This window comes from Trichosurus vulpecula, chromosome 6 (assembly GCF_011100635.1).
Source record: "Trichosurus vulpecula isolate mTriVul1 chromosome 6, mTriVul1.pri, whole genome shotgun sequence".
NCBI lineage: Eukaryota > Metazoa > Chordata > Mammalia > Diprotodontia > Phalangeridae > Trichosurus > Trichosurus vulpecula.
Genome location: NC_050578.1, coordinates 109,494,225 through 109,516,121, shown reverse-complemented (window position 1 = coordinate 109,516,121; position 21,897 = coordinate 109,494,225). Strand labels below are relative to the sequence as shown.

The following is a 21,897-nucleotide window of genomic DNA, read 5'->3' as shown; positions in this document are numbered from 1 at the left end:
CCCAGACACTTCAGTGGAGAAGTCCTTCAAATCTTCCAGAGGAACTTCTACCACTGAAGTGCTTTCAGGACCACTACACATTAACCCACTGGAGAAAAACAAAAACTAAGATATAGCAAAAACCAATCCCTGTAACAGTCCCCTGAAGGGGCTAATTGGCCAGGCAGAATGACAACCAGAAATTCCAAGGTTTGCAATCCCACCCCCTTTGAAAGGACCAAATCCCCAATTTAAACACTATCTTTGCAAATCACCTTAGGTCTCTCCATGTAAAGAGATAACCAATGAGGGTGGGGGTGGGGAGGGTGGAGGAAGCAGCACCAGCAACATGGGAGCTGCAGGGAGAATTACCCTGTACTGCCATCCAATTAACGATGCCTGGCCCTTCAACTAGGACCTCTTTTCCCGGGAGTCCCAAAGTAAGAGGCCGGCCACTAAGGCACTGCCCCGCTTCTACAGGAGCTGAGTAGACACGTTCATCTTCCCCGTGTTGCCAGAAAGCAAGTCACCTCACAACATCACTCTTGTCTTCCAAGTACTCCCTGGCCAGGAGCCGTCCAACGACCAATGGGTATGATAGTGGTTGAGGGCAGGCCCACTCTGCCACCTTGGGCTTCTACTGCTGCTGTGGCCTGTGTTCCACCGCACCCCGCCAACGTGGCCTTCAACGGTTCTCACATTGCCAGGCGTCCTGCCACTTGTCCCTCTCGATGCTCAAGCGTCTCAGGTGCTACCACTGTCTACTGAGTCAAAACAACTGCACAAAGGGAAACCTCTGCTTGACCAGCTAGAGCCAGACGGCTCCTCTACGCCGAGGTGAGCAGTGTTCAGTCTGTAGCATCTATACTGTCATGCGCCCTAACCTATCCTTCCATACTAGGATAAGGAGCATGGAAACAGGCCTTAAACCCCATTGCACATAGCAGGGGAAAGTAGCCATTCCTGCCAGGGTGCTCAAGGGAATCTGGGGCAAGAACTCCAGGAGTCCTCACTTCAAATCCCAGAGAAACATCTCTCATAACTTTACCAACGCAGCATCCCATCCTTAGCCCATCGCCCAGAGTTGCAGTTGGCACATTTGTTCTCAACAACCATTTCCAGAATCGTCTCTGAGCCCCAAGTTCACATTCGCCTCTCAGTAAAACCTTCCAACGGTCTCCTAAATGCCGCACAACACTCCCATGCTGCCCCTCGGCAAAATTTGTCAGACTAACTGAAAATAAGTTAGACTGTGGCATGGAGAACCGACTAGCTGATGGGCCTGGAGACCACATCCCCCTTCAAATACAAGAACATATACAATTCAACCACCAACACCTTACCAGTTTCTTCTAGATACATTTCCTATTGAAAGAGACCATGTTCACACTGCTCACCTCTTGCTGACAAATCTCTGAAGGTGGGGGAGCTATCGCCATCACTAGAGGTGTCCCCAAAAGCAGAGGTCAATTCAGTCTCCTAGGGCTACTTCCCTGCCCAGCCCCCACAACCCTACATGACTATTCTGACGGTTACAGCCTGACGCAGATCCATCCCCTGGGAGTTCAGGTTCCATATTGGAACAAAATGAGAAACTCATACACGTCATTCAGCCATTAACAACAATGAAAGATTTGCTTTACCATAGGACGAGGATATGCAATAAAAAATACGCATCCAGGACTTTGGAAATCGATGCAGCTGAAGGGAGCTCCCTGGCCTCTAAATTGCCTATCAGGGTCTACCAGCAAAGTTTCTTTCTTTCTTTTTTTTTTTTTTAAGAGAAACAAAGTAATTTTATTCTACAAACCTTGCAAGATTTGGGCATACCTCCATAAGGGAGGCGGCAAGGTAAAAGGGAACCTGCCTTAATTTATAGTCTTAATGAGAAAGAATCCCACCCACCTCTATCCCTTCTCACCATTGGCTGGGGGTGGGGGTGGGGGTGGGCTTACAGTCTAGGTGCGAAAACTACACAGAGGACCAAGATTGATCAGGTTCGTTCAGATATTTCCCTATCAGAACTCAACTGCCAGGGTGGCGTCTGAAAGTCTGGGAGGAGAAATGGGATGGGGGAAGGAGAGACCCTTCCCAGAGCAGAGAACAAATAGCTCACAGGAAGTTCATTATCTTCTAACATCTGAGAGAGAGAGAGGGAAGGGCATGCCTTCCCAAAATTACCAGGCCAAATCCCAAAACCTCTCCATTAGACATACCCTGTGAAGTCTTCACAATTATCCACCCACACAGTCCCCCCTTTTCTTATACTAATCTGAAGACTTCACACATCATGACCAGCTAAGTTTCTAATAATGGCTAGAGAACCTGGGGTCAACAGCCTGAGCCTTTGGTGGCTTAACTTGTATGAGTACATATGGTTGTAATACTGCTATCAGCACCATATATGCGACTTTTAAAATCACCATTATGTACTCTTAGGATTCCAAAGCAAGTCCTTCATTTTCAACATAAGCGACAAGTTAAAAATCAACTCATCATTTTGTCGCAACGATTACTAAAAACCAACTAGGTTACACTATGTTTGTACATTCTTGTAGAACTTAGTTCAGTCCTAGGCAAAGCAGCAAGGCTTAATACTCAATTTTAATCACAATTTATTTCTAAGGACCAACAGTCTAAGCCAAAGACAGTATAATGTATCAGAATGGATTTGGAGTGACCTTGTTTTCAGGTATAATTATGTAAAAATCTCTACAGCCCGGTAGTCCAGAGGGACCTCACACCAGGTTGGAAGGTGAAAGAGCTATATAGATGTTTTAGGGAAGACTTGAAACAGTCCCGGATAGAGCACAGATGGCATGGGCCAGGAGCACAATATTAAGCACTGGGCTTTGCCATCTTTGAGTCAACATGGTTCACTCAAGGAATACCCAAAAAGCTGTGGTCAAGTTCTCTACCAGTAGTAGGGCTTCTCCTTCACCTTCCAATGTCAGCCAATCAGGTGAAGACAGATGTAGTTGAAAAAGTGCCCAGTATGGAAAGCAGATTCAGGTCTTCCATCCCCATGTATGGTGTAGCAAGGTAAACAGGTAAAAACTCCTCTGAACCTATTCGCTTATTTATTCAAAACAGATTCTTCCTGCAGACTTGTATCACAGGTATGGGGGAACAAGTAATACAGATGAAGTCTCTCTGTTTCCATTAAGTTTTTTCCCTCATTAATGTATGACTGTGGCAAACTATGTATTTTTTATATAATCCCATGATTACTGCACTAATTCTACTTAAAGCAACTTACTATGTAGAATCTCACGTTGCACTTACCTTTCAGAAATGGTCCAGCCATGCCCAAAAGAGAAGACATGATTTAATCTTCACCTATTACCCTAAATATTGCTGGAAACATGTAGTCTGTGACTTTTCACTTTGGTTCCATGTAACTCATTTCATAAAAAAAAATGTATTACATGCTTAATAATATGCCAGGCACGGTGGCAGACATATGTAAAATAGTCCTGGTTCACAACAACTTTATAATTTAGTCAGAAATTATCTACATGCATAAAAAAGGACTTTAAGGCAACATTTTCAAAAAAGTACAACAGGAAACAAACACTAGAGAAATCAAAAAACTCCACTGAACTTAAATGGAAGGTTTCATAGAGGGAAGGGGACTTTTCAGCTAGAAAAAGGGGGTAGGGGGAGAAAACAGCATCCAAGTTAGCAGCTTCTTAACAAGAGCAGAGAAACAGATTGTAAAGATGTATTCAGAGAACAGTGAATAGTGGGAAGTAAGGTTGGCTAGACAATTTCCCCACCCCTGGTCCAGACTGTGAAAACCAGTCAAACAGTTTACAATTGTTAAACAGCAACAGATCCAAGTAGCATTTAGGAATCTGAGAGCCATGTACAGGATAGACTGGAGAGGAAGAGAACAGAGATATATGTAAGACCAATCAGGTAAGCAGCTCGTTCAAAAAGCGATGCTAATAAGGACCTGGACAAGGGTGGTGGCAGAAAGGAGCAGACACAAATGAGAAATGTTATAAAAGAATGGGCAGGACTTGACAACTGATTGGATGGTAGGCAGAGGAGATTTCTAACATGCCAGGTAAAGGTAAATGTAATAGGGCTTCTAGGTGGTACAGTGAGTAGGGCACCAGCCCTGGAGTCAGGACGCTGTTCAAATCTGGCCTCACACTTACTGTGCGACCTTGGGCAAGTCACTTAACTACAACGGCCCTACCTTCCCCCCTCCAAAAAAAATAAAAATTAAAAAAAAAAAGGTAAATGTACTTCCAAGTGCTATCCTTTACTAACCTGGAAGCCACTCAATTCCTGATCTGACTGGGCATTCTACAATAGCTAAAGGCTGCAGCAATTACATTTTCCCCACACCCCCAAGATGAAAAAAATACATCAGTTCAAGAAAGCTCTCTTTTAAATTCTTTGCTCTTTATTTGAGCAACTGTGTGTCTCAGGGATCAGATGAGAGGATTTTCCCCTTCCTAAGTCTATAATCATTAGACAATCACTACTTCATCACATTTACATTCAGGTAGTATCATGACTTCTGTTTCATATGTACAGAAATTCTAATTTTAATTTGACTTGTCCAAAATTACAAGACCTCAGTGAAGAATCAATTTTTGACTCAAAGTCCAGGGCTCCTCCCAACATATGGGGTAAGCGGTTAAGTCCACAGCAATAAGTAATACAAGTATTTAAGATTTTACAATGAACAGTGACTGTTATACCTTGACCTTTCAAAATTCTACTCAGCCACACCAAGTAGAAGGGCACCATGTATTAGTTTGGTTTTATAGACGATCTACCAGCACTTCTTAAACCTGTGGGTCGCAACCGAGCCCATGAGCCACAGTTTAAGAAGCGCTGAAGGGGGTCACAAATGGAGAAAGTTTAAGAAGCCCTGATCTAGACTAAGTACAAAAAGTTATTGAGGAATTTAAGCCCAGTACATAAAAATTTATTCATACAGCAAATCTTTTCAAACTTTGAAAATGGAATTGATTGGTAAAAGATGAGAAATTTGAAACTTTTTACATAAGTTTCAAACACAACTTAAGAAACTGAAAGATTAGCCATTTCTGGCTCTAAAATGTTGTGTTTTACAATATCTTAACAGTAACGAAGTATATGACTTCAGGGATAGATAGAAATAGTGACAAACCTTGAAGAAAAAAATGATTATTTAAAACATTTTCTCCAGAGAAAAAGCTGCAAGTTCTTTATGACCACGCTGATTTATTCTCAATACTCTAAGACAAATACTACTTTTCCCTCCGATCAATTCTTAAGCGATTCTAATAGATCATTTGCTTATACAGATCATTGTTTAAAGGTGACTTTACTCCCCCTTTCTCTGGGTGGTACTCTTTAGCATATAAATTTGTTTTAAGCAGATGCTACATTGGTTTAACCTAATGATACAGAGGAACAAGGAGTAAGAAAGGTAAGAGCAGGTATAAACTGACAACACTGAAGTTGGTGGAACACCAAAGCAAATCTGAGGAACCAGGGAAGGTAGGGGGAGGTGGACACAGGACAAATTTTTACATATGAAATGAGGGTGTGGTTATCTTAACAGCTACTATATTTTAAAATATCTTTACAAAATATTGCACACAAAACTCCAACATGAAAAAGTACAAATACAGGCAAAAAGAAATGACAAGAAAAATTTAGTTTTCCAACCGATTTTCAAGTCCTCTGGGAGAGATGTAGAGTAGAAAGCTAAGTAAAATTAAAATCATTTTCTAACTATACATTTTTATATCTTCACAAACTTCTTCTTTAACCATTTAAATACTGTAAAACTTTTCTTCCAGGTCAAATTCCTGTTACAACGTATTGACATGCTCTACTACACTATCTGCTAAAACTTCTCAATCAAAGCATTTCAAGAAGCTTTTGAGACAAACAAAATTTAATATATGCACAGTTTTATGTACAATGCAGCATCACACCATGTAGGGCATTTACTATTATTTTATACATTCAGATACTTTTGAAACACTTCTTAAGGCTACAAAACAGAACATAGAAAAATAAACAGGAATATATTGAACACTTACAAAAAAGTGATATGATAAAGAATATAAAGTACTATTTTCCTTTCAACACTTCAAAAGATATATATGTGTGTGTGTGTGTGTGTGTGTGTGCGTGTGTGTATTTCTATACAAGTAACAACACAAAGGATCACATCTTCACATGCTTAAAGTATTATTTTTCAGTGTAAGGCTATTATCATTTTTTCATACATATAAGATTTTTTTTCTAGTTCTGTAACAATGCAATTTCTATTCCATTCAAGTAAATTTCACCCCAAAGTTGCTGTTGCCCCACAGTAAGACATGCACCCACCCCTCATCTAGGATACTGTATAACTGGTGTTTCTGAAAAATCTATCTTCGGGAAAATGTCCCAATTAGTGAAAAATAAATGGCTGTTGTTACCTGGCAAAATTACTTAGTTCACTGAACGGACATATGGACCATCTATCACTTCAACTGAACCAAAGAGACACACAGTAGTATTTAGACATAAAATCTGGGGCAAAAATACAGAAAACAATGCAGTGTAGCCAAAGGTGTACTCTTGGGCTACATGGGCCACACTCTTTATGGACCTTTCTTAGTACCCTAAGAGAAAGTCAGAAAGTTTACTTTATCAAAAACTGAAGACAAAAAAAAAAAGGATGCAGTAATAAATATTGCTAGTTTATGAGATGGCTGATCAAGTTTCTAAGCCAGAAAGGGTTAGAAAGAAACTTTTATTGCACCAGTCTGAAACAAGTTAGAAGTTCATAAGCATTTTAATACAACCACCTTAAGTCACAAAAGAAGCAACTAACACACTAGTGAGAAAGAGAAATGGGCAATTCAGCCACAAAAGCTCTATCACAGTTGGGGTCTGGCAAACTCTATACTTCTTAACAAACCACAAGCTTGGGTCTGCCATGCCAGATGAATCAATGTGGATGCGAGGAAGCAGTACGCAGGATTCCTAAGACACCAACAATATGCTGGTTACAAAAGAACTAGAATGAAAAACAGCCAATTCTCCCCAGATCATGAACTTGCTGAGGATACCAGAAAGCTCTGTAATACTAAAAGGAATGAGGGAAGAAAAACAAGTCACAGAGACAATGCCTAACTTAATAAAAGCTAGTAGGCAAACTTTGGTCAGTTCTTCAATAATTTAAGATGCAGACTTCTGTAACATGGAGAAGTCTCAATTTCCAGCTGTTGGTATAAATGAGTCCATTCTCCTATACACAAATTTGCTCACATTATGACCATTCTAATTTTGTGCCATCACAAAATGTGACTAATAGACAAAAGAAGTTGAAGTGAAGGAGGAAGGAAATCATACTCTAATTTGACCTCAGCTTAAGAAAAAAAGTCCCTAAATTTTAAAAAATCCGCATCTGTAAGGATTGTTAAATCATTTTTTTAAAAACAGAAAATTTTTTATTTCAGGTTACTGAGCAAAGTACCATCTCCTAAAAAAATCTCTTCCAACATTGTTTCAATTCTATACCTTAAAATGGGGTGTAGAAAACAGTTCTGTTGTTTTCTTCGGAAACTACAACCTAGTCTATTTTATCACTCAAGTGTTTTAAGGCAGCTAGTGATTGTGTAGAAACAAACAATATTCTTTTATAGCCAATTTTTAAGCATTTCCAGAAGACTGGATGAAAAACTACATTTCCTTGCCTCCTGAGATCGGAACTTTTAGCTTTATTTAAACCTAATAATCTAAACATATCTATACATGTGGCTTTCATGAAGATTACCTGCAGGCAATTAACAAGCATGGGCTATAAAGGTATGATTTTTCTAGCGTTAACTTTTCTTCCATAATTCAACCATACACACTACACTAAAGGAAAAAGACTTCAGCATTACCTTCAGCGACTGTTCTAGCTCACAAAATGGCTGATGTGATCACCACCAGCTCACTAAAGCATTTTTGGGAGCATAAAACAATTAGTCATTAAAGATTTTTACCTAGCACCATCAATAATAAAATGCTATCTTTCAAAGTGCTCTCGAAATTTTAGATAAGAGATAAAATTTAATCACTACTCAAATTGGTAGTACCCGAACATAAGAATTTGGCTAATTAAAATAGCACAGAGGTAAATAACCATTAATACAGTACAGTAGAGATTATTCACTAAGCCCAGCTAGCATCTGAACTTTTCTGAAGGTTACCAGAAAAAAAAAACAAACTGATCTATTTCAGATTACCAAATTAAAATAAATTACATTTGTTTTTTTAAAGTATTTTCTAATAAAGAAAAAAAAAGCCACTACATTAATTTTTGGCTAGGCAATATACATGGCATGCAAAGAGAAATCACTATGTTATTTGCATAGCATGGTCTCACTCAAGCTTCCTGATCAAAAAGTAGATAATCTCTTACACATGAAAAAAGAGGGTGTGTTTCACATTGGTATATACAGATATAAAATATAAGCTACAGTTATTTTTTACAAAGAAACACAGATGACTAATACTGTGTTATTCAGAGTCAAATCTCCAAATGAGGACAGAGTGCAACATGCAAAGGGGATAAATGGGAATACCAGAGGGACCAGTGAAAGGCTAAACTAAAAAAAAAAAACATTCTCATCACACATTCACAAATGCTACCTAAGGTAACAAGTTGGTTTTAAAATACAAAGCAAAAACCATCTTCTAGCAGCATCCTCTAGAAAAGGACTGGAAGTCACAGTCATTTTTTTTTTTATAGAATAGAGCCAACAATCTGAACATGCATATGGAGAATGATAAACGTAACCAACAGTGCATGAAGAACCAAAAACAAAACAAAAAACAAAGGAAAAAAACCCAGTAGCTCTCCATATAAACTTGTCAAGCTAAAATAAAATAGTCATGTTTACACGTCTCTTCTCACAAAATATTTAGAATCTGTCAGTGCATTAGTGTTAAAGTGGCATTAAAAAATCTCTGCGGTTCTAACAGGTGCAGAATTATTTTCAAAATGCATAGCATCTACATTTCGTTCGAGTAGGCACCATGATATTTACACCAGTGCTAAGAATTCTTGGTGGGAACAGCCATATCACTTAATTTCCTATTTTTTTTCCACAAATATCTATTCTTGCCTGCAATCTCAAGTTCAACAAATCGCTCTAAAATTCAAAAATATACCCTATGAATATTAAAAGAACTATGTACAACATTTCTAAGACACAGGTTAATCGGCTGCCTTATATGAAATATTAAAGAGAAAACATTATTCAAGTTTGACAGATATTGAGATGAAAGGCCTTTGGGTTGGAAGCATATCAAAGACAACAGTGTTGTAGGCTGAGAATTTTTTAGCCCAGTTTATGACTAAGGCATTGCATAATAAAATATACATTTCTATTTGGTGCAATGTTATCTTTTTAGAATCTAAATCATGTCAAACACTTATTTCTGTCATTTCAGTAAACATTATAAGCATACATTTTCAACACCTTATGTCACAAACTCAAACTGTATAAGTAGGGAAAAACAATACTAAATCTACAATGTTTTATATTAAACAATTTTTTTTTATATTTTACACACTTATTTTCTAGGTTCCTATGGGGGAAAGGGAAGGGGAAAGCAACACTCAAATAACTGAAATCAAACAAACTTTCAATGAAGAAAAAAAATGTAATGCCAGGAATTCACCTGCCCCTAAGTCTCAAGTTGAGGTTACTTGGTTAGGGTTTTTTTTCCCCCTTCTTAAAAAAAAAGTAAGAAGCCTTTGGGAACATTATGCCATTCCACTTTGCAAATGGTTTTTACTCTGATACTCTCCAGAAGTAACCAGTTCTAAGTGTGCTGTCCCCTGTGACCATCTCCCATCCCTGATCTTCTCCTATCTCCCCTGTATGGTCGCCCTCTAAAGTTTCGATGATACTGATAGCCTTCTTCCCTGCTTCTGTTGGCCTGCCCTTTCCAAGACTCGTCATTTCTCGAATGCTGGTACCCTCCTCTACCAGAAGAATAGCCCCAGTCGTTTTTATACTTCCTGCCTCCGAACGTCTGATTGTAGAACTGCTTGGATCTACCACTCTTCAGGATACTGGACACTTCGTTCTCATCCTCAGAACTCTCTTCCCTTGCTCTTTGTACCCTGTCTACCGAGCTGGCCACCGGACTGGCTAAGTGATCAGTGGCCCTGGAATCTTTGACTTTCTCTGCTCTTTCTTTCGGATTGGTTACGGTTCTTTTAACAAGCTCGGGTTCTACAGCTAATGGCAGAGATTCTCTTTCTATGTTTAACATCTGAGGAGGAAGATGAGCCTTCGCTTCTACGGAACCGGGAGCAAAAGCTTTCTCCCCTTTAGGCGTCCTAGGCAGTGACTGCTCGGCCTGGCCATCGTGCTTACTGCTTACGCTGCTGGCGGGGAGGGGGAGTGTGGCTTCACCTCTCACTTCCTGAAATTGATCTGCTGCTGAAACTGAACTACATTCTTTAGACAGATCTGGGTTGTCCAGAGGGTGATCTAGTGCTCCTTTCTCATCAGGAGGCAGGATCACGTTCTGCCTCATTACTGGATTTTCTATGAAACCCTGAAATGGATATCCATACCATAAAGGAGGGAAGAAAGGAGATGCAATGGGGACTGCTCCTAAAAATGGATTAGGTCCAAAGGATGGCTGTGGAAATATGTTCTTGCCGCCCATTGATTCATCATAATCAGCATGAAGCAACTGCCCAGGGTTCTCAGATTCAATATCGCCCTGATAAGGCATCTGTCCTTGGCTCTCCGACATCTGAGATGTTGGGATAACCAAAGGTGAAGAGAATGTTGGAGACCCGGTCTCAGCCTGTGCCCCACGATCATTAGCAGTAGCTTCAGTCGGCATTGGAAAGTGTGTATCTGTACGTGCACAGTCATTTTCACTCTGGGATGAAGGAGCTTCTGAGAACCAAAGGCTGTGAGGATACACGGGAACTTGAACCTTTGGGTACATCCTGCAAGCAGCTATGTAAGCCTGGTGCAGAGGGTACAGGTAAGAATGTGGGGCCCACATAGGACAGCTATATGCCTGAAAGAATGAGAGAAAAGACAAAGTTAAAAGTATTTCTAATAGGCACTTTTAAACAACTGGTGTCATTAATGTTTCTTGGGTCTGTAAAAAGTAAACCTATGACTCACAAGACTTTATGACACCACAAGGGAAAATAGGAGACAATTCCCTAATGTTATACTTTGTCTGGCTTCTAAGAAAGTCTCGTTTCAAATGAACCAAGCTACCAGTCCCTGCCAGTAAGTGAAAATTCCAGATACAGTATAAGGAAGGGCAACTGCAGCTAATAATCCCTAGAAGCCACTAAGAAAAAAAGTGACAACGGGAAAATACCTATTTTAGAAAATAACCAGGTTAAACAGTAACTTATCAAATGGCTGACCTTAGCTAGGTATACAATTATTGACTTATGACATTCTGGATATTAGTCAAAAAGCACAGTTCATAATCACATCTACCCACCTAAAAAGTATCCTCTTCATTTATGAAAGTTGGAGGAGGATACATGATTCCATTTTCCAAATAACCAGGAGCCCAGAACCCAAAACACACTTATGATAATACACCATGTATCCATCCTACTTAATCCTCCTAGATTACTTCTCCTGTTTACCCTAAAATAAAGCCAAAGACCTGTTTTGCAAGTCCCATTTAATTTTACTGACCAACCCATCTCAATGAGCCAGGAAAAATGGGTGTTGTCAGAGATTAAATCAGTACCTTTCCCCAAAGTCAAATAACAAAAAACCCAATACCGAAGAGTAATGGAATTGTGTATACCAGATAACTAACAGGCTGAGGAGCTAATTATCATCATTTCAAAATCATGAAAAATTTTGAAACCCCAAATTGAAAATTAGTTTTTATTTCAAGGAGTTTCTGTTTTTAACTGGGGTAAAGTTATGAAAAATTTTACATCATTACCTTCACACCAAGATTGAAGAAGAACCGTAGAATGTTTTTATCTAAAGAAAAAAGTCAGTTTAAAGCACATATTAAAAACAGACACAAATTTACACAAATAGATTTTTCCTTTACTATCCCTCTATGATATAAAACACTAAAGCCATTTCTGCCTCAGTAGGTTTCATAATTCCTCAAGGCTGCATTGTTAGTTCTTTCATTTATTACATAAGCAATCTGTAGTTGCCAATTTTAGCTTCACTGTTATAACAAAATGGGTTCGGTTACAATATGGTAGTAACAAAAAATCATTAAGTGCCTTTTCTGAGTTATCCCTGACACAATGAGTGATTAAAAAGAGATGTGTGTCTCCCTAATTTTGCACAGTTCATTATTCACTTTTTTAAAAGCCCTCAAAGTTGACTGCTAAAAATATGAAATATGATGCTAAATGACTAAGATCCTAAATCATACAGAACACTTGTTCTTAAAATATTAGCTGTATAATGGTAACATTAGCTATTCAACTATTAGTAAGACACACAGAACTGCTAATTTCCCAAACACACAATACCACTGAGTTATCAATTTGGCTTATATCAAATTTATCTCACTAGGGTTTACAAAATGAGCTGAAATTTAGTAACAAAAATTAATCCTTTATATTTTATTAAAACACATGTTTCTTAATATTTAACAGCAAAAACATTTGCTTATCCTGGTTTATGAGGTGAGCATGACAAATAATCCCAAGATAGTGTCGCCAATTTAAAAAGAAAACTCAACAATGACTGTACAAGTGTCAACACAAAATCTCCTGACTCCAAGTCTAAAGATCCCTTTACTGTGCCATGTTATCTCCCAACATGACAGAGAAAGCAGCAGAAATACAGACCCAACAATTTTTGAAAAAAATTTTGTATCCTCTAATCTTCCCTTCATAAGACTTTTTTTTCATTAGTGGTATTTTTTCCCAATTACATGTAAACACAGTTTTCAACATTCATTTTCGTAACATTTTGAGTTCCAAATTTTTCTCCCTCCCTCCCTAAGACGGTAAGCAATCTGATGTAGATTATACATGTACAATCATGTTAAATATATTTCCAAATTGGTCATATTGTTAAAGAAGAATCAGAACGAAAGGAAAAAATCATGAGAAGGAAAAAACTAAAAAGTAAAAAAAAAGGGGGGGAGGGGGAGAAAGTAGTATGCTTTGATCTGCATTCAGACTCCACATTTCTTTCTCTGGATGTGGTTAGGGTGTGGTTCACATTTCCCATCACAAATACTGGGATTCCTACTTTTTGGCAACAGTCTTGTTTAAAAATATGTCCTTCCTATGGTTCAAACAGTATCCACAACAGAGTCGTGATCTGGTAACTTCTTTCAATTCCAAAACTCAAAAGTCATTTCTCCAGACTAGAAGATGGCTTTCTGAATTTTCTCAACTCCTTACACTGTCTTCTGTCTTAACTGAAACTGTTATACCCAAGGTTATCAATCTTCTTTATTCCTCAATCTGATGGCCTATTCTCTCGCTCTCCATTCGTTCTCTCTGAAGCATCTGATACTGATACACACACAACGTTCTCTCAGGAAAATCTTTGTTTTCCTGACATTGCTCCCTCCTTGTTTCCTCTAAGTGCTCCCTAGGATTCTGTCTTGTAGCATGCTTTGTAACTCTATGCACCCTCTCCCAGGACTTCATGATCTCCATAAACACATCGTTCTGCATGGTGAAACAAACTCTGAAACTCTCCCCTCCTCAGATCATCTCCTTCCCTGGCTGAAGAAATTCCTCTTCTCCATCCTCCACACCTGCTTTTCAGATTCTTTATAAGCCTTCTCTCCCCCATTAAATTGCAAGTTCCTTGAGGGCAAGGAGTGTCATGCCTTTCTTTGTATCCCCAGGACTCAGCACAGTGGCCAGCACATAGGTGCCTAATAAATGTTTACTGAGGACTAGGTTAGGTACACAAGACACAGTAGTCAATGACTATAGTAATCTACTATTTGATAAATCCAAAGACCCCAGCTTCTGGGATAAGAACTCACTATTTGACGAAAACTGCTGGGAAAACTGGAAAATGGTATGGCAGCAACTGGGCATAGACCAACATCTGACACCATATACCAAAATAAAGTCCAAATGGGTATACGATTTAGATATAAAGGCTGATACTATAAAACCAATTAGGAGAGCAAGGAACAGTTTACCTGTCAGATTTATGGAGAATTATGGAGAATCTATGACCAAACGAGATAGAGAACATTATGAGATGCAAAATGGATAATTTTGATTACATTAAATTGAAAAGTTTTTGCACAAAGCCAATGCAACCAAGATTAGGTGGGAAGCAGAAAAATGGGAAAATTTTTTCACAACTAGCGTCTCTGATAGAGAAGTGAGTCAAATTTACAAAAACACAGGCCATTCCCCAATTGATAAATGGTCAAAGGATATGAACAGGCAGTTTTCAGAGGAAGAAATTAAAGCCAGCTACAGTCATATGAAAAAATGCTCTAAATCACTATTGATTAGAAAAATGCAAATCAAAACAACTCCGAGGTACTATACCACACCTATTAGATGGGCTAACATGATGAAACAGGAAAATAAGAAATGCTGGAGAAGATGTGGGAAAACTGGGACATTAATGCATTATTGGTGGAGTTGTGGACTGATCCAACCATTCTGGAGAGCAATTTGGAACTATACCCAAAGGGCTATCAAATTGTACATAGCTTTTGATCTAGCAACACCACCTCTAGGGCTATATCCCAGTATCCCAAAGAGATCATAAAAATGGGAACAGGACCCACATGTACAAAAATATTTGTAGCAGCTCTTTTTGTGGTGGCCAAGAACTGGAAATGGAGGGGATGCCCATCAACAGGGGAATGGCTGAACAAGTTGTGGTATATGAAGGTGATGGAATACTACTGTGATATAGGAAACGATGAGCAGGCAGACTTGGAAAAAACCTGGAAAGACTTATCTGAACAGATGCTGAGTGAAGGGAGCAGAACCAGGAGAACACTGTACACAGTAACAGCCACAGTGTGCAATGACTGACTTTGACAGACTTGGCTCTTCTCAGCAATGCAAGGACCTAAAACAATTCCAAAACACGATGGAAAATGCTGTCCACATCCAGAGAAAGAAATACAGAGTCTGAATGCAGATCGAAGCAGACTATTTTCTTCGTTTTGTTTTATGTTTTTCTTTCTCACGGTTACTCCCATTTGTTCTAATTTTAATTCTTCTATACAACATGAATAATAGCAATGTGTATGTAAAGCCTCTATTGGATTGCACGCCGTCTTGGGGAGGTGGAGAAAAACTAAAAGTTATGGAAGTGAATGTTGAAAACTAAAAATAAACACCAGTATCTCAAACTTAACACGTCCAAATGGATCTCAGACTCCCCCCTCAACCAAAATTCCTTGTTTTTAATGGAATCACCATTCTCTTTCAGTCATCCAGTTATACAACACTTTGGAGTCACCCTCATTTCTTCCCTCTCATTTACTCACTTCCTGGAGCTGATCAGTCAATTCTACCTCAAAAACATTCCTCACAGCAGTCCCTTTCTCTCTACTCACATGACCAACAACCTTCATTCATGCCATCTATCACTTCTTGCCTGGACTATTACAATACTTTTCATCTCTTCTTTATTCAATCTAGCCTCCAAACAACTGTCAAAGTAATCCTCCTAAAACTCAGATTTAACTGTATCACTCCAATGTTTAAGAAACTTCAGTAACTCCCTACTTCTCCAGTAAAAAATTCAAATTCCTCTAATTTGACATCTAATGATCTGTACCATATCTGCAGAACACGCTTCCAGGCTTACTGAACAATACTCTACACATTTCAGCATTTCAGACAAAAAATACTAGGTTAACTATTGTCCAAACTTGGAATGCCATGTCCTGTATTTAAACTTTGCAAAAGCTGTCCTCCATGACGGAAATATACTCCTTCTAACTTGAGAACATATGTACGTGCACACGCGCGCGCGCGCACACATACACACACTATTCTTACCACTCCCCCACTTCACCTTAGGTAGTATATTGTAAGTGTCTTTAGGGGAAATCTTACTTTTCATTTTATTTTTGTGCTCCCAATGGCTTGCATATAGTGGGCACCTCATAAATACTTATTAGACTGTGTGCTATTGTATAACAAGTATACACAGATAGCCTATATAATCCAAATAAGAAACTCATTTTAACCTATCACTGTACCCTTACCGTGCCACTTGCTCATAAGACATTAATAAAAGTAACCCATCCAAATTTCAGGTCTTTTTCCCTGTTTCTTCAATACAAGAAACTCCTTTGTTAGCAGAGACTGTTTTTCATTTTGTCTTTGTAGCCCCCACAACTACCAGAGTATCTTGCAGACAGAAGGCACTTGATGTTTATTGGATCAGATGAAATCTGATTTTAACTCATGTAACCATTAGAGTGTGATAAACGAAATAATTATTAGGACCATATAGAATATTTTCTTCATTAGAAACTAAAATTAGAGAATTGAGAAATACGCTTTTATTAGTACTCAATTTGCAAAAACAAGATTTGGCAGGATCCCATAGCAAATCCTTTCATTGACACAGTAGCCAGACTTCTCAATATCACTTTAATCATACCCATCCCATCCCTATTATTCCACAAGTCTGATTCTGCTTTTTAATAACTCTTAATTAAATCTGAAAAGCTCACCTTTAGGTAGATCTTCCCCATTGTGACAGAGTGAATGAGGTGGGGCAATGGCTTGCTCGCCCTTTTCATTTAGAGGAAACCCTGGGTACAGAGGGTCTTGGTAAAGGCTCAATGTCTGAGGCAAAGGCATCAAAGGTTGATTAACTGCTTGAATTGACATGGGAACAGGAGTAACAGGGGCAGGTGTTAACTGAGCTTGTGACACAGTAGAATCTGGTCCAGAAGTCTGTGTCACTGAAAAAACAGGAATCTGAGTAGGAACACCTAAAAAGAAAGCAAGAATCAAAGATTACTCGAAGCTCAAAAACAACCTCCACCTATAAATAAAAATTTATGCCAAGAATATAATCTCAGAACTTAAGAGGAGGAACATTAGCAATGTCTAGCCCAGGGGTTCTTAAACCAGGGTCCATATGCCCCCCAAAAGGTCTGTGGATAGATTTCACAGGGCTCATGAACTTGGAACTTTCTATATTTTGATAATTATACCCCAATATAACTATTTCTTTGTAATAACCTGTTTATCCTTTTAGGCACACATAAAAACATTATCCTAAGCAGGAATCCATAGGCTTTACCAGACTGCCAAAGGGAACCATGACACAAAAAAATGACAGAGGCTGGCTAACTTCCATTGGAAGCATGAATCCTCTAAAACATTCCCAAGCAGTAAGTGAAGTACTTTCTTCTAATACTTCCAATGATGGAGGACTCACTATCCCTCAAGTCCATTAAATTTGGGGACAGCTTTAAATGTCAGAAATATTTCTAATATTGAGACCAGATCTACCTCTCTGTGTAAATTCTACTCATTAATCGTAGGCTAGTTCTTTGCAGCCAAGGTGAATTTTTATCTCTTGTCACATGACACCCATCATGTGACTATGCCCCTCTAAGACTTTCTTTCTCCAGACTAAGTTCCTATAGCCAGTTGCCATACAAGTTCTCTAAACAACCAGCCAACTTCCTCTAGATACATGAAAATAGGAAAACATGATTCCCACAAAGTACACATCAACTACTCTGGATACTATCTATGGCTGATAAATGTGTGCCGGCAAAAATTTCTTTTGCAATAAACACCAAATGATGCCTACAGAAAAACAAAAACATAACTTAAATCAAGCACGTGATATTAAATGATATACTATGATGATGCAACTTACAGATAGGCCAATAGGAGGTAAGTGCTGCCTTAATTTTCCAGTAGTGATAATGATGTCGCAGAATACTTGGTACATAAATAATTCAACCAAGTATTTCTTTTAAATTTTTTTTTCAATTAACAAGCATTTGTTTTCTCTCTCTTCACCTTCCACCCACCTACCCAAATTGAAAAGAAATGCATACTACAATGGAACATACAATTCCCCAATACTCCTATAAAACCAGACAATCAACAAACCCTGTGGGTAAGGGAGAAGTACAGGAGGATAGATCCTATGGGGAAAGTTGTTTGTGCTTTTCCTTATAGTTATTTACAATGCTCGGAGCCTTTATTCATTCCCAAAAGACAAGAAAAAAAAATAAACTGAAAATACTGATTTTCTTTCCCAACCTGTTGGTCCATAAGTTGTTGGTTCACTTGGCCAGACTGGCACAGTGGCTGGCAAAGAAGGCACTGTGGGAGGCAGATGCACCTCTGAAGGAACCTGAAGGGGAGCTGGATTCTCCAGTAACACATGCTCTGCTGGATTCTTGAGAAAACGGAGGAAAAGGAAGAACAGGGTTAGGAAAAGAGAGACGGAGACATGTTCTAAGACACTGCAATCATTTTATGTGACAACGCTTATATATAATTTCAAACTTACACCCACAGTTGCTTCCTTTTTTTCTAAAAAGGACACAAATGAATTCTTACAACAGTGACAAAACAAAGTACTTAAAAAAACACTAAATATTTACTGTAGTTTCCTTATGCTAGAGGTAAAAGGTAAATGTGTAGCAATTAAAGAAACGTCCCTAAAAGAAGCCTACCAAAAATCACAAAAGGAGGGCTAGGAAAAGGCCACAAAACCAAAACAGTTATAAATTTAAGACAACACAGTGAACTCATATCACTTGAGAGTCCAAGGAGGGAAAGGTACAGTAATGTTTGTACCACTGAACTAAAGCCAAGAAAAAGCTCTGAATTAGAAATCTGGGTCAATCTCTTAGGAAAAACCTCACATTCACTGGTGACTAAAATGGTCTTAATTTCCCCTAACTCTATTAAGGAAACAATTAGAAATGAGATTGTTCTAGAAAATAACAAAATCATAAACTTTTCATCTCAAATGGGGTACAGTTCAGGTCTGACTCTCACAATAATTCCCAAGTTATGAGATTCAGATGGCTGCTAGAGAACCTAAATATGAAGCAGATGAAAAAAATTCATCCACAATATACAAGGTAGCATTAGAACTCTTCGTGTACCACTGCATCAATGAACAAAGTTTTATTGTCCCCTACGTGAGTGACAAAATGCACATGTGGTAACAGGGAATTTGAAAGCTTCCTACTCATACGCAAAGTCTTTTGGGCACAAAAAATATTTTAGGCATGTTGACTTGTAAACATTATAAAGCATCACATTAAACATGAACATACTTTCATTCCTACTAAATAGGAGAATCAGCTCAAAGGAACTAGTAGTTGCCTAAAAGAGCAGCGAATACTAGTAACTGTACAATTACTACTTCACAAAGGCCAAGAACACATTTGCTTTAAAAAATAAAATACATCACCTAGAGTTAATTATGCCCAAGTCTGTAAATTACAAGAAACTCTGTCGGGTAACACATAGACTCTATCTCTTCTTAGACTGTCACATATACAATCATGAATCTAGATTTAAAAGAATACTTTGGAAAAACCAAAAATATGCATACTTGTTCAGCAGAAGACGGACCTTCAATCTTCTTCGATTTTAAAGGTGAAGAAGCTGGTGGACATTTTTCATCATCTTCAATATTCTTTGGAAACTAAACAGCCAGAGTGATTTTATAATTTAGAATTCTACAACATACATTCTACTATCTTCCAACTCTCTATCCACAAAACCCATCCTGAAATGACTATTCAAATATTACCTCCTCAAAAATATTTAAAGGGTATTTAGAATCTATTATACTCAGTGTGCTAAGAGGCTGATGGATGATGGTACCAGAAAAATTTTATGTCAAGTTCATTTGGAAGAATTTTGTGGTAATATGGCTCCCTAATAGTTTTATTCTCTTCTGTTAAATTCTAATCCAATATGCTATAGACTACTCTTACAGACCTGAGAATCTAGCAATATTTCTTAGATAAATTAGTATAGCTTGAAAAACATCCTGCCCCCACTTTACCAAATTTCTAATCTTTTCACATTCTTTTCCTCTTCTACAGCCTATAGCTAATTACCCCTCAATTACACTTCATCTCATTTTCAGATCCATTCCTAACCCCTCACAGCCCAGCTCCTGCAGTAAGTAGCCTCTAACCCAACCAGCCTGGATATATATAAGGGAAGCAGTGGAGAACAAGGGATAGGCTCTGAGGATCTGGACAACCTTGGACAAGTTTCTTCTCCTCCCTGAGTCTGTTTTCTACTGCATGACTTCCAAACCCTTTATAGCTCTCAATCTGTGACTTGGGTTAAAGCAGAGGACAGTCCCAAGCTTGGGGACCCAGAGCCACTGTTCTGTGAAACACCAGAGTGCAGACAAAAGCAAATGAAGGGCTTTAAGTGCCAAATAGCAATCCAAGAGGGAAAAAAAGGCAGTGGCAGTGAGCTGCTTCCATTTCTCTGAGACAGCATTCTGTACTGCTATTTTTGTTGAGTTCAATTTTAAAAGGATCATAATTTAGAAAACGGTTTTCAGAACTGACCAAAAAAAATACACCTCCCTGTTTTTTACTTCATTTGCATCTGGAAATTCTGAAACTAGTGTGCTGAAAATAATGTCTCTATCTGAAAAAAATACCAAATTAAACAATGATCATTGCCAATGGTAGAATTGTTCAACTAACTCTTGACTTTTAACAGTACAGAATTCTCTAAAATGTAAGAATGGCCTTGAGTCCAAACGGTTTTTCTCTTAAGTGAAAGTTTCACTTGTGTGCACAATAAGAAACGAAGGCTAAGAAAATAAAAGAATGATATAATAAAATTAAGTTCAACACATTTACCTCCGGTGTGCTTGCCTCAAGTTTTTGATCCAAGTGTGTCTGCCTAGGATTTGAATCTGTAACCCACAAGAGAAAGTTTTGAATGGTCTAAAAGTAAAATCTGTAAACTCAATGACAAGAATGATAAGCAATTAAGACACAGAACTAAAGGGAAAGAAATAATTCAATCTGATTTTGGTTTTGAAAAATTACTAGCTTAAGGGATTTGAAGCATAAATTATTTTGGTTGTTGTCATCCAAGGACTTTCTAGAAACAAGTTCTCTCTTTTCAGATTATTCATTTATGTAACAAACCTGCATTTTACGTGTCTATCCAAGGAACCAGGTAAAGTGATGTGAGGGATACAAAAATAAGACAGTTCGTGCCCCCACAGAATGGAGTCTATTGGAAGTTAAGTATGTACGTGAAAAACAAGACCGAAAGTGCTAAAGGATTTCACAACAAAGATCACTGATTGCTAGCACGGGGAGTCAGGGGCAGTTCAGAGAGTGTATTAGGTAGCAGGAAAAAGTATAAGAAAAAGGTGAGAAAGTTCAAAGAGCATTTGAAAAATAGCAGCCTATTAGACTCTCTGGTACATATTAAAGGGTGTAATGTGAAATAAGGCAGAAAAGTTAAAAGGGAGCAATAGCAGCACCAAATTCCCAGAGTTGTGAGGATCGAGTGAGACGATAAAAGTGCTTAGGTCACAGAAGAGGCTTAATAAATGCTTAAACCTGCCCCCTTCCCTCAATATCAACGTAAAAAAATTAGACATTTGGTGGCAAATGGACCGGTTGACAAGCATTTATTAAGTACCTACTATACAACAGTTGTCAGGTAAGGCAGTGGGAATACAAAGATAAAAATGAACATCCATGAATAGAAATACACAAAGTAAACAAGAGCATGGAGAATTTACATGTTAAAATACAATAAAACTTTATTTTAAAATGTAAAAGCCACCCTTAGTTCCCACATTAGAGACTCCTGACTTAGGGAATGCCGTCAGGTAGATAGATCAGTGTAGGTTTCAGGCAGAAGGTAGCACAAAAGCTGATCTTTGAAGTAAAGGAGCAACAGGGATGAGGGAAGGTACGCTGGAGGTGGGC

The 21,897-nt window shown here is 38.3% G+C and overlaps 1 protein-coding gene across 2 annotated transcripts in view; it reads right to left on the bottom strand.

Annotated features, from left to right (window-relative positions):
* Positions 1-4,374: 4,374 nt before the first annotated feature.
* The window catches only part of OTUD4 (OTU deubiquitinase 4), a 62,940-nt gene continuing 45,417 nt past the window's right edge, over positions 4,375-21,897 (bottom strand). For both annotated transcript variants that reach the window (XM_036762943.1, XM_036762944.1), the window contains 6 exons: positions 20,806-20,861; positions 19,524-19,616; positions 18,212-18,350; positions 16,654-16,917; positions 11,935-11,975; positions 4,375-11,028 (listed from right to left, as the gene is read on the bottom strand). In XM_036762943.1, coding sequence (XP_036618838.1) covers positions 9,805-11,028; positions 11,935-11,975; positions 16,654-16,917; positions 18,212-18,350; positions 19,524-19,616; positions 20,806-20,861 — 1,817 coding nt within the window. In that variant the 3' untranslated portion in view covers positions 4,375-9,804. The remainder of the gene's footprint in view (positions 11,029-11,934; positions 11,976-16,653; positions 16,918-18,211; positions 18,351-19,523; positions 19,617-20,805; positions 20,862-21,897) is intronic.